The sequence below is a fragment of the Vigna unguiculata genome, chromosome 5 (assembly GCF_037176805.1).
Source record: "Vigna unguiculata cultivar grain cowpea cultivar isolate G323 ecotype 2 chromosome 5, ASM3717680v1, whole genome shotgun sequence".
Lineage (NCBI taxonomy): Eukaryota > Viridiplantae > Streptophyta > Magnoliopsida > Fabales > Fabaceae > Vigna > Vigna unguiculata.
The window spans coordinates 55,540,574-55,552,943 of NC_140796.1; the positions used below are offsets into that span (position 1 = coordinate 55,540,574).

The 12,370-nt window shown below is 31.7% G+C and overlaps 1 protein-coding gene and 1 pseudogene across 3 annotated transcripts; one reads left to right on the top strand and one right to left on the bottom strand.

The window, feature by feature from the left end:
- Positions 1–542: 542 nt before the first annotated feature.
- Positions 543–7,327, bottom strand: LOC114185553 (nudix hydrolase 3-like). The gene is made up of 22 exons (XM_028073349.2): positions 7,189–7,327; positions 6,088–6,135; positions 5,848–6,003; positions 5,572–5,649; positions 5,395–5,485; positions 5,159–5,268; positions 4,926–5,007; positions 4,736–4,822; positions 4,501–4,607; positions 4,235–4,406; positions 3,911–4,149; positions 3,561–3,642; positions 3,171–3,236; positions 2,789–2,866; positions 2,587–2,682; positions 2,356–2,462; positions 2,101–2,269; positions 1,774–1,857; positions 1,581–1,675; positions 1,407–1,497; positions 1,184–1,330; positions 543–740 (listed from the first exon to the last, which is right to left on the bottom strand). Exons 2-22 carry the CDS (start codon positions 6,126–6,128, stop codon positions 687–689), a joined length of 2,232 nt encoding a protein of 743 aa, XP_027929150.1. The 5' UTR covers positions 6,129–6,135; positions 7,189–7,327; the 3' UTR covers positions 543–686.
- A 2,035-nt stretch (positions 7,328–9,362) lies between these two features.
- LOC114185878 (protein FAR1-RELATED SEQUENCE 6 pseudogene) lies at positions 9,363–12,098 on the top strand (annotated as a pseudogene). 2 transcript variants are annotated; one of them, XR_014995370.1, is made up of 2 exons: positions 9,363–9,800; positions 9,927–12,098. The product of XR_014995370.1 is annotated as a protein FAR1-RELATED SEQUENCE 6 pseudogene, transcript variant X2 (transcript). The 2 variants fall into 2 exon arrangements; XR_014995369.1 differs by having other exon boundaries at positions 9,363–12,098.
- The last annotated feature ends 272 nt before the right edge of the window (positions 12,099–12,370 follow it).

Here is a 12,370-nt window from a genome sequence, read left to right on the forward strand (position 1 = left end):
AGTCATAGACAACCGTATTAATACGTAAATGATTTTATTGCGGGTAGTTTAAACTATATATTTAATATTCTTAGTTGATGTACTTAGTGTGTTTGGTTGCAATTCATATCGATGTGTATAATTGATTTTTCAACGCAAAATCGTGTATATTTGATTTTAAAATTAATTAAAAACTAAAAAAATTCACTTCTTATAAGAAGTAAGTCATATTAGCTTCTGCGACATGAAATCGATTTATCGTATAATGGATTTTGTAAAATAATTAAATATTCTTTTAATGACAATTACATAATTCTTTAATATTAACTTTAATTTATATATAAGAAGAGTTAGTTAGAATTGTTATTAGAGAAGAAGACATTTTAGGAAGGAAGCATTGTAACAACTTTTAATGTATAACACTGTTTTTCAAATAAAAAGTAAATAAATATAGATATATTGAAAACAAATTATTGATGATTTTGTGAGTTTCCACACGGTAACATTGAAAATATTATACCATGGTCTTCATCAATCTAATTGCTTCAAATAAGTCTTATCCATAACACACAAACTGGCACATTTTATTGGATTGTTGTCCATTATTCATAGTATCAACAAGCGTCCAGAAACAAAACATAAAAGTACGTTATTTTATGAATAAAAAAGAGAGGAGATAGCTCCATTATTTATACTTCTTTGCATCTTCACTGCAATATTTTGTTGGCAACGGGAAAGTTTGGAGCTATGTCAACCGGTACCTGTTTAGATCATAAAAACAACAATAATAATAATAATTAATGGTTTTATTTTTCATTAACATGTAAAATAAATTGTGCCCATTTCATTAAGGTTTAATTAGTCGGATGGTACCCATTTAGATGTGTTAGTTTGATATTCACTCTTAAAAATGTGTTAATAGAGTTCCAACTTTTGAATAATCAAATTCCTTTCAAATAAAAATTATTAAAGTCGTTAACTTAATTAATGACTTTTATCACCAAATTTTAATATAAATATCAATACTTGATTTTGTAAGTCATTTTAAATACCAATACTGTTTATGATGTTAATAATTTGTTGAAACAGACCTCATTAAGTTATTTTTTCAAAAGTTTAAATTCAATTAACACATTTTTACAAGCGGGTATCAAATGTAAACAAAATTGGATACCTCCGACTAATTAAATCTATTATTAATTACCTGAACCTTCTCCAACTTTTGAAGAGCAAGTTTGAGTGGCTCCGAAATCACACCATACTTCTGAAGAAGCGAACCAGCAGCTGCCTTATCACCTTTCGCTTGTATGCTCAGTATTTCCCTACTTAAGCTTTCAACTGCGCTTTCGGTCTTCAACAAAATACATAATTCATTATTATTTTATCACTCAAAAATAGTATACCTACTTTATTTATTAGATATATACCTTGGAAAAGTCAACAGAAATTGTGTCTTCAGAGTGTGGGATAAATGCTCCTTTCTCATATAACCAGTTGAATTGCAATGCTTGTCCTTTTCTAAATATATATATGCATGAAATTAATGGAATTAATTATTAAAAAAAAAATTAGTTGATGCATTTTGCATATAATTTACTTACCCATGAGCTTCCTCTAAACCAAAACGAACTGATCGAAAGCACCCAGCCAGAAAAGAAACGTACATGGACTTCAATAAACTTTCAGAAAGCAAACCCTAATCACCATAAAGTATCAATACACACCACATTAATAACTCTATATATCAACCTTTCTGTAATATCTTTTTCTTTTTCTGTCAAAACAGTAACTAACCTTTGAGATTAGGAACCTCAATGCCCAGAGACCAACTATATCAGCTTTTGCTTCTTCCATAGCTGAATGATATTCTTGCAATTCCTATATGGAGACATAAGATATTCTCATTTTGTTTCGAGTGCATCAATTGTTTCGTGATTAGGTAAATGAACCGAGTCATAATCGAATAAATGGTAACATTTGAGTTTGTATTACACTCTTAAATAAAGAGAGTTGTATCCTAACTAACAGCAATAATTTTTTGTCTAGTGATAAGCGTTTGATGTTTACACATTTATGCAGAAAAAAAAATGAAAATGAAGTTAATTCTCAACACCAACTCACCAATCGCACAGTACTCTTCTGACCATCTGGGAGTGTTATAGAATGAGGTCCAATCCCGTGGACGCATTCATGGCAAATTGTATGTGTAAAATATGAGTCAAAATCTACAAATTCTTGTAGCTCCTTTGCCACGCAGTGTTCAGCTATGGGTTGAAGAATATGCTCGAACCTGTTCTCAATTTTCATGTGTTTGCCAACTTTAATTACTGCTCATTCAGAAAAATTGCATGAACGTGAATAGATTAGAAATTTTACTTTGCCTCTGAAATATTCTTAAGCATCACCATTGCTGTTCCTCGATCTTTTACTATACGTTCATCGTTTGGTAGATTGAAGGCAACAATTTGTGGTCCCTTCACATCCTGAAACAAAAGTTATCTTAATGTGGTGCAAGTATAATAATCCAGGTGAAAAACATGCATAAAATAATAATTCTATGATCATAAAACTCAGAATATTCAAAATTTGAACATTGAAAATCCTTACCCCTGCATTATAGATGAGTTGAATAACACGAATAGGTGCTGCATTCACTTCTTTGGATTTGTAGACATTGTCAAGAGGAAGATTTTGCTCCAAAAGCTTCAATATCAAGTTGAATTAAGATTTTTAGTAACGCAAAGTTTAGAATACACACACCATCTGTATTAAATTAAAATTAAAATTAATAACATTTATCGAAAAACACCTGCAGATTATCGCCAAAGAGTTTCAGCTGATTCGTAGCTTTATCATCCCTGATTCCAACAAATGCTTCAAAGGAAGCCTAAAGAAAATCAATGACGTTAAGCAAAACCATCAATTCCTTATTTTGTTGGATAATACTAAGTGTGTGGGTGGGTTTGGTGGAAACATATAAAAAAAAAAATCAAATTTAAGGGAAGTTAAAAATTGTTAAAAATCACTCATAGATTAAATATATACTTAAATAAAAACACTCGTTCACCCTGTAAAATATTATAAAACTTTGGGGGAGTAAAACAAAAAAGACTCAGTATAGTAACAATTAATGTGTGAAGTATGAGCAATCATTATTCAAACGTGTAAAGTCTCGTGTTGAGAATAATGACCTTATATCCGAAAAGTTTATCCCCGTACGTTTCATATGGACCAATAGTGACCTCCAATTTAGAGTCCTGCACAAAAAATATAAAGGTGAAAGATCCTTGTATGATTCAAAATTTGTCAAAACTAAAAAAAAAAAGAAATTATCAAGAATAATAAGGTAGTGTACTAGATTTGAAGAAACCGTATACATGGGACAGAGAAGTAATTAACGAGGATTTCAGAGATCATCGTGAACATTTTTAGAACATTAGTACGGAATGTTCTTTTTACCATATTACACTAATTAAAAATGTTGATGATATTAGAAATGAATTATAACCTTAAGCTTAAGTAACCCATAAGTAGCATTAACAATTAACAAGTGATTTAGATCACTAATGAATGTGACTAACCAAATCCATCCAAGCCATATCTGACTCATAATAATCATTTGAAAGGAAAGCATCAGCCTTGCTATGAAGCAGCTTCTTCAGACTGCAAATGAAAAAAAAAATTAACAAAAATATTTATAATTAAGCCATGTTTAGCATTGAGTTTGGTGATAATGGGGATTAGAAGAGGGATGAATAAGATGTATGAGAATTTGAATTCTCTGTTAAATTTTTTGGTGTTGTTTCTCTATTGTGTCTTCATAATACACTGATTATCACTAATTTTGATGTTTTCAAATATATTGAAAGATAATTAAAAGGTCAACACAATGTATTTTTACAGAAAACAGCACAAAAAAACTAATAGAGACCTTGGTGATTGGGTAATGTCGCCAGCTTTATGCAATAAAGCAGCAGCTTTGGTGAGAAGAGGCTTATATTCTTCTGAGTAAGGCACAACATATAGATCATCATCATAACTTTCTTTCTTTTCGGAGTCGTAGGTATCAGAATCTAAAACAAGTTCACTGTGTCTTTTAATAACACTAAAAAACCCTGTTGCCTCCTTTTGTTCTTCCTTCTCTAGATTCTCCTTCCATGTCTCAAACTCCTAAACAACAAATAAACATTATTATATATGTCTCATATTCACAGATTGTATCATTTAATTCTGACATCATTTGCTTTGCATGTACCGTTTTGTCCATATCCGGAGGGTAGAAATTCGAACCACGAGGTTTTGGCTCAGGAAATGCTGCTCTGTATTCTAGACCTTTCCATCCTTTAACAGGTTTAGTTGCTGCAGAAACTAACCTTATTGCTGAATCTGCAGTCGTTAAAAATGCAGTTTCTTCATCAAGACTAGACCTGTCAACAACCAATTCATCCATTAAATTCTACTCCAATGAACTCAATCAACAACTTCATGCTCTTCATGATGAAGTCTTTAAGGGTTTCTTACCACGGGCTCTTGTTAATCAAATAATAGGACCATTTCAGCTTATCCAACTCTGATTCATCAGCATGTTCCTTCAACCAATCTCTAAGAGATGGATTACTGTACCAAGACTGGTTGAAACTAAATTTAGTCAAATTTCAATAATACCATATCAATAATAATTATTAAATCAACAAGCACAAGGTATATGAACAATGATCATTGCACACACAACCATATCCGTGTCATAAATTAGAACCTGCAAGTAAAAAATTTCATCGATAACAGCTGCAGCCTTGACCACAAAAACAAGAGCTTCCTTATCTGAATCGGTAAGCCCCGTTAACTGGCAAAATAAAAACAAAAGTCATGTTATGTTATGTTATGTCATGATCTCGACTATAACTAAAAATGAAACCAAAACAAGTTTTAATATTAAGACAATTAACCTCTGCATTAAGGGAAATAGGAGCGTAACGACTTAGTTGCTTTTGCAAAGTTGAACTGCGAGCTCCGGTATTCTCTTTGTACCTTCAAATATAAAATATTACACAGAATGAATTATTTGTAAAGAACATTTTGTTCCCCTTGGATCGACAGGAAACAAATACTAGATAGACAAGGTCCAAGAATTGAAAGAACAAAGTTATGTTTTTCGAGGTTGATAAAAGTTTGTGCTTACCTCTTTTCAATTATATCAAAGAGTTGAGCATGTCGTCCAGAATCTTGGTTGGCTAGAAGGCCTTTATACTCATCATAAGAGAGATATTTTACAGCAGACACTTGCTTTTCCTGGCAAAACAAGAAACGTTCCCTCACATATGCATAAAAAGTCTTCCAAAGACTAACGAGAAGAAGATGAGTATTAGGTTATTTAAAGAGAAACAATGTGTGACAAAACAAATTAGACATGCTCACATGAAGAGTGAAGGCCTCCAGAGGTATTGGATCAATAGTTGTAACAAGATAAACGTCAATGGATTCCTTCTTGGTCTGTTTTTCATCATCACTGTAAGTTTTTCAAATTTAAAGTTATTTCCAAATTGTGAACAGATGACTGAATTAAGGAAGTGTGTTGAAATTTGATGTACTCACCCGTCCTCTGTGAGAACATATATCAACTCAAATGCATCCTTGGGAAGGGTTACACCCAGCTGTTTCTTTAGCTCCTTTCTGAAAGTTCAATATGTTACTAATTTGAAGTCTGAATCAAAAAGTTTTACATTGTTTAACACTAAAAATAAAGACCCATATGACTTAGATTTTGTATGTCTTGTATATACGTAATACAAATATCATGCATATAGAATTATAATCTCTTGATGACGATCATAACCTATATGAAAAAATATAATCCGAACATTTATTTACCGAGCAGTTATAAGAGATGAATGAGAAGGAGGAATGGGAGCAGAAGCAGTGATATCCCAGAAGCCAGGTCGATTGTGAGTTTGGTGGATAAGCAATTGTTGTGTGGTCTCAGCGAAAATCCAGACATGAACAGCACGATGAACATCATCGTTGCCACTGTCACAATTAACATTATAGTTAAAACTCGAAAATAAATTCTGTGGAATGGAGAAGTTGCTTAATCTTAGATTTTTACCACACCTCTTACTCACAACGTCAACTTCAACCTTGCCTCCACCCATTCTATACCTGATACACAATATTTTTCAGTTCATATTTTTAATTATTGATAATAAAAACGTATTAAATAGTTGTATACTTTACTCAATAACGGATAACTAAAATACTTGTATACAGTACTCAATAATATTCATTAAAGATATTTATTTAATATTTATCACATATTTTAATTATAAATATCCGTAAATATAGTTTTTTTTTAATCGTATACACATGAGAATGATTTCAGGTGAAACTGATAATTATCGATTATTACATTATGAAAATGTGATACTAAACAATTGACTTCAAAATTCGGTTAAGTGATTATTTACTTTATTTTAAGATTATTATTATTAACTAATATACAAGTTTATTTAATTAAACTAAGAATGTTTGATCGACTAATTTATTGTACTATCTTACAAATTGTAATATATTTTTTAACTACCTTTATATCTTATTATTCTGAGTTTATTACTTTTTATATTCTTTTAAAATTTTAATACAATTTCATATTTTTCTGTCTTTCTTTCTTTCTTTCCTCTCAACATTAGAGTTAAAATATTTTTCACTTTCTTGCCAAAAAATATCTCTCACGTTGTCTTCTTGAACTAAAACTTAATAATATCAAATTACAATTATCTAAAACGATATTTTGAGGAAAAAAAAATCTATAAATATGTCATTTTACATTTCTCTACTAGTTTAGGAATTTCTTTTACTAAGTTTAACTAAATAAAATATGACCAACTTATTACATCCCATTTCCAATAGTAACTTATCATGTTTGAGCTGGTTATTTATTACAAATAATCAGGAATTTCTGATCTCTCGCAAAATCTTCGATGAGGAAATAAAAAAGTGAAGAAAATGGTTAAATAAGTAAGGGTATTTCTCATTATTTCATCACAAATTTGGTAGCAGATTCCCCACTCAGACTCTTGCTATAATTACTCCTCCTTGCTCACACAAACAACAATAATATTAAAATGTTATTACATATAAGAAAAGCATCAACGACGAAGTTATGAAAGTGAAAGAAGAGATAAAGATGATAAAAGAGTTGAGAGATAGAGTAACCTGAAACCTGAGTTGAGTATTATAAAAAGGAAAAGACAGAGAGCATGAGAAAAGAGAAGTGGAGAGTGAGGGTTTTATAATGGCTGAGAATGAATGAAGTTACATTATTCATTCATGAGTTGGCAATAATTGCAATAATGGAAGGAGCGTTTCAATGATATGTAGTACTGCCATGTCTTTTTCTCTGCATGCGCAGATATCATTCACTCTTGTTCTATCTGCAAGATACATCTTTTTCACTGAGTTGGCACCGATATGAATCGCACTCACCTTCTTAACTTATATTTTTATCCTTATTATGTTAATGGAATATACAGTTTCAATCCTTCGATATATACCACCCAAATCAGAATTAGCAGAAAGAACAGTTTCAATCCTTCGATATATACCACCCAAATCAGAATTAGCAGAAAGAAGATAATCGAAGATTATGAATTCAAGTAATTTTAAGTCTCACATTAATTAAAAATAAAAAAAAATAGAATATTATATAAAAATAAAGAATCATAAATTCATTCATTTTTATTACATAACGAGAAGAGAAATGGAGATGATGGAACACTTCATTCAAACACAAAATTCATCGTACTACAACTTCTGTTAAAACGCATACGTACAAACAATTCAAATCTTCACTACATACTAAAACTTTTCTTGCTTTCGTAAATTCCAACAACAACAGGACCATATATTACTAAATTTTCCAATATGAAAGTTATATTTGTAAAACTAAGTTGTCCACTATCAAAAGACATTTTCTTTTATATATATATAGTAAAAGTTTATTCTAAGATTTTTTTTATCTGTGTACTTAAACGAAACAAGATAAGTGTAATATCCTTTCATCTGTTCACCCTGAATATATAATCAGAAGTCGTTTTACCTTAAATGAATTAAAACGTTTAAACATATAGATATTATCCTTTTAAAAATTAATGTTTTTATTAGAATTAAAGTAAATTAAGTGTCGATATTGTAAGAGTTGTGTACTGCTAGTTAATTACACGTTTTTAAATTATAATTATATATTCTTATGTACGATAAAAAAATCATAATAGTTGTTATAAAAAGTATAATTTTTATGATAACTGTTTTAAAAATTTAAATTTTTATGATGGTTATTCTGAAAATTAGACTTTAAATAATTTTAAATTAATTATTAATATGGAAATCTTAATATCTGTAATGCATGAAATATTTTTTATTTGAAACGAAAAGATAATTTGACCACCTCCTTCATAAAAAAAAATGGCAGGTTAATACATAATCTATTTCACTTTTTAACTTTGTAAATCATGATAAATTTTAGATTAAATTTAAAATAAATATATTTATGTATTTATTTTCAAAATAGTGATAGATTAGAAATTGTTTTGGTAGTGGAACATGGTACTCACATGGACAATGATACGTTTTGCACAAAACAGGCCCACTACAATCAAGCCATATCATTTCGGATCTCATTTTTTTTTCTTTTGTAATTATTTTATATTAAAAAATCATAATTCTTAAATATATACAAATTATCAAAAATAGAGTTAATAAATTATAAGATTAATTTTAAGGTAAGAAGTTCCACTATTCTTTCCAATAAATTATTTTAAATAAACTATAAAAAATTAAAAGTTATAGATTAAGTCGATATTAGTCAGATTTATTTTTTGACATGATGTTAACCACTTTTTTTCAGTGTAGTTTGGTGTTATTTTTAAATCAACATTAAACAAGACTTTTTATGTTAACATTAATAAGACTATTTTTTTTTATGTCATCTTGAATATTTATTTATCGAACCTTTTGTCAATCAATATAATAAAAGTATTTTAATTGGTGTTGTTAAAGGTTGATATTCGGATGACACTAACGTGATTTATTTTCTTTAATAAGTTAGAGTTATTTATGAATGGTTTCTTATAATAATTTTATCAGTCAAGATAAAATTGGGCACTATATCTTGGCTAATTCAAAAGGTTAAAAAAGGAAAAAAATCTCATTCGTTGTTATAGGAAGAAATTTTAGAGTGGAGAAAAGAAGAGAAGAAAAATCAAATAATAAAAAAAAATACTAAAAATAATAAGTAGAATGATGGGGTTTCACAAATTTTTGGTGTACTGAATCTAATAATAAAAAATGAACCTCGTTCTTGAAACCCTCATGCTTAACAAATTTGATTCGAGGGTTCACAAACTTATCTCACGCTTTAAATAAGTATGCTTTTTAGAAAAATCTCATTTTTTATTTTAAAGATGTGAATCTTGATGTTAGAAACCATGAAATATTTCTGTTACAGATGCGATTGAGCAAGATGATAGCTTGGTAAATTAAAACTTACAAATGAAAAAAAAAAAAGTATTTTTTAGGAAATTATGAACCCTATATTTTTAATTCAGAAGAAAAGGGCAAATGTGGACAATGCTGTTACTTTACTTCAGTTGACTCCAATGGAACTAGGTTAGAAGCATGCAGCAAGTGAATTGAAAAGAGAAGGGAAGAAAAATGGAGGGGGTGTGGTGTGGAATGGAATCTCCAGATTGCAGTTGGGAGCCCTGAAATGAAGGTGAGAGAAGAAGCAGTGAAGTGGAATCTCCCAAGTCGAAAGTAATCATAACAAGGTAATGACGTTGTTTCTTCTGTAGTGTAGTTGATTGTGGTAAAGAATAATGGTGTAGGGTAAAGGGTTGTGGTGTTTAGGGTTTGTGTTGGCATTGGATTTGGATGGATAAAGTTTGTCTGAACAGTGATGCGGTAGGAGATGAAGAAGGCGAGAGCAATGTCCATGTCCATGTCCCTGTTGCTCCTGCGGTTGGAATGGAATTTGAGAGTTACGAGGATGTCTATTACTTCTATAATTGGTACGCTAAGGAACAGGGATTTGGGATTAGGGTCACAAATACCTGGTACCGCAAGACTAAGGAACGTTACAGAGCAAAACTTAGCTGCAGCAGCGCAGGCTTCAAGAAAAGAACGGAGGCTAATCGCCCCAGACCCGAAACCAGAACTGGTTGTCCTGCTATGATCAAGTTCAGGTTGATGGATTCCACAAGATGGAGAATTATTGAAGTTGAGCTTGACCACAATCACTTGATTAACCCCACCAGTGGCAAGTTTTACAAGTCCCATAAGCAAGTTGCTCTTGGCACCAAAAGAACCTTCCACTTAGATGCTACTGCTGCTCAACAGGTTCACAAAATCAGGATGTTTCGAACTCTCATAATCGATGCTGAAGATGATGCTGATGAAGGGAAATCTCCAAATCCAAAGGGCCTCTACTCCAACAATCAGTTGAAGCTGAAGAAAGGAGATGCCGAAGCAATTTTGAACTTTTTCAGTCACCAGCAATTGGCAGATCCAGACTTCTTCTACGTGGTTGATGTCAATGAGAGGGGGTGTTTCAGGAACTTGTTCTGGGCTGATGCAAAATCCAGGGTTGCATACAGTTATTTCAGTGATGTTGTAGCAATTGACACTACATGTTTGAACGGTGCATATGAAGTTCCTCTGGTTATGTTCCTTGGGAAAAACCATCACAAACAATCCATCTTGTTTGGCTGTGGATTGCTTGCTTGTGAATCTGTTGAATCATACACTTGGCTGTTCAGGGCGTGGCTTACTTGTATCTTAGGACGCCCCCCACAAGTTATCATCACCAACCAATGTGGAATCTTGCAAACTGTGGTTGCTGATGTCTTTCCAAGATCTACACATTGCCTTTGCTTGTTTGATATCATGCAAAAAGTTCCAGAAAAACTGGGAACCTGCGTACACTATGAAGCAATCAATGCAGCTTTGAGTAGAGCAGTATATTCCTCTCTAAGGGCTGAGGAATTTGAAGCAACTTGGGAGGATATGATGAAAAGCAGCGAAATTAGAGGCAATAAATGGCTGCAATCTTTGTATGAGGAACGGAAACGGTGGGCTCCAGTTTATCTGAAGGAAATCTTCTTGGCAGGAATATTTTCAGTTCAACAAAGCGATGCTGTATCATTTTTCTTTCATGGGTACCTCGATGAACAGACTTCTTTGAAAGAATTTATTGAAAAATATGATCAGACTTTACAGACAAAGCGACAACTTGAAGCTTTGGCAGATTTGGATTCAAAATCTTGTAGCTTTGCACCAAAGTCGAGGTCTTACTTTGAATTGCAGGTTTCAAAGTTATATACCAGTGAAATACTAAGAATGTTTGAAAGGGAAGTGGAAGGAATGTTTTCATGCTTTAACTCGAGACAGATAAATGTTGATGGACCGGTGATGACGTACATTGTGGAAGAACAAGTTGAAGTTGACGGAAATCACAGAGGTGCAAGAGATTATGAGGTGTGTTATAATGAAGCAGAAATGGAGGTGTTTTGCATCTGTGGCCTGTTCAATATCAGAGGTTACTTGTGCAGGCATGCTTTGTTTATTTTAAGCCAAAATGGGATAAAAGAGATCCCAGCTCAGTACATTGTTTCACGGTGGAGAAAAGATGTGAAACGGAGCAATGTGTACGATCACAACTGTGGTGGAATTGATATAAGTAATCCAGTTCATAGGTATGATCATTTATACAGACAGATTGTGAAGGTTGTAGAGGAAGGTAAGAAATCTCACGATCATTACAGGACTGCACTACAAGCAATGGAAAATATATTGAGGAAGCTTCATATTGTAACCGTTGAGGATCCCGACAAAATAATGTACAAGCATTGATGTCTCAATAACTTGGGCATCGCCATTGTATATTTGCGACTTTACATTGTAATCATCTCACGCCAATATTTAGTTCCTCGGACTTAACCATTATCAGAATTCATAGGAATAAATTTTGGGTATGAACTCCTAAACAAGCTAAGGGGATATTTGATTTGTTGGGATGGAGCAATATGATGAGATGCAACAAGGTATTTGATATGGAATTCATTTTTGCATTTTTTTTCCAAGATATATTAGGTTTAAATTTATGTTGAGTATAAAAATTAAGAAAAAAAAACAATCTTTCACATCTAATATTTTCAAGAATTCTGTTAGTTTTTCATTAGAACTTTGTAGCGAGGGATGAGAATTTAAGATTCCACTAAAGGAAATAATTCTTTTAACAACATTTCATCTACTTAAGCAACTGGATTCATTAAACCTTCGAACTATTAAGAGCATTCAAAGTAGCACCAGCCTCTTCACGGATATAGTACTTCGTATTTGC

Bases quoted from the DNA above. Each gene is read 5' to 3' on its own strand.
- LOC114185553 (XM_028073349.2), bottom strand. From the start codon at position 6,128: ATGGGTGGAGGCAAGGTTGAAGTTGACGTTGTGAGTAAGAG. The intron at 3,643-3,910 runs GTCTCTATTAGT...TTTCATTTGCAG, and splicing joins GACATTACCCAATCACCAAG to TCTGAAGAAGCTGCTTCATA. The intron at 2,270-2,355 runs GTAAAATTTCTA...AATTGAGAACAG, and splicing joins AAGAATATTTCAGAGGCAAA to GTTCGAGCATATTCTTCAAC.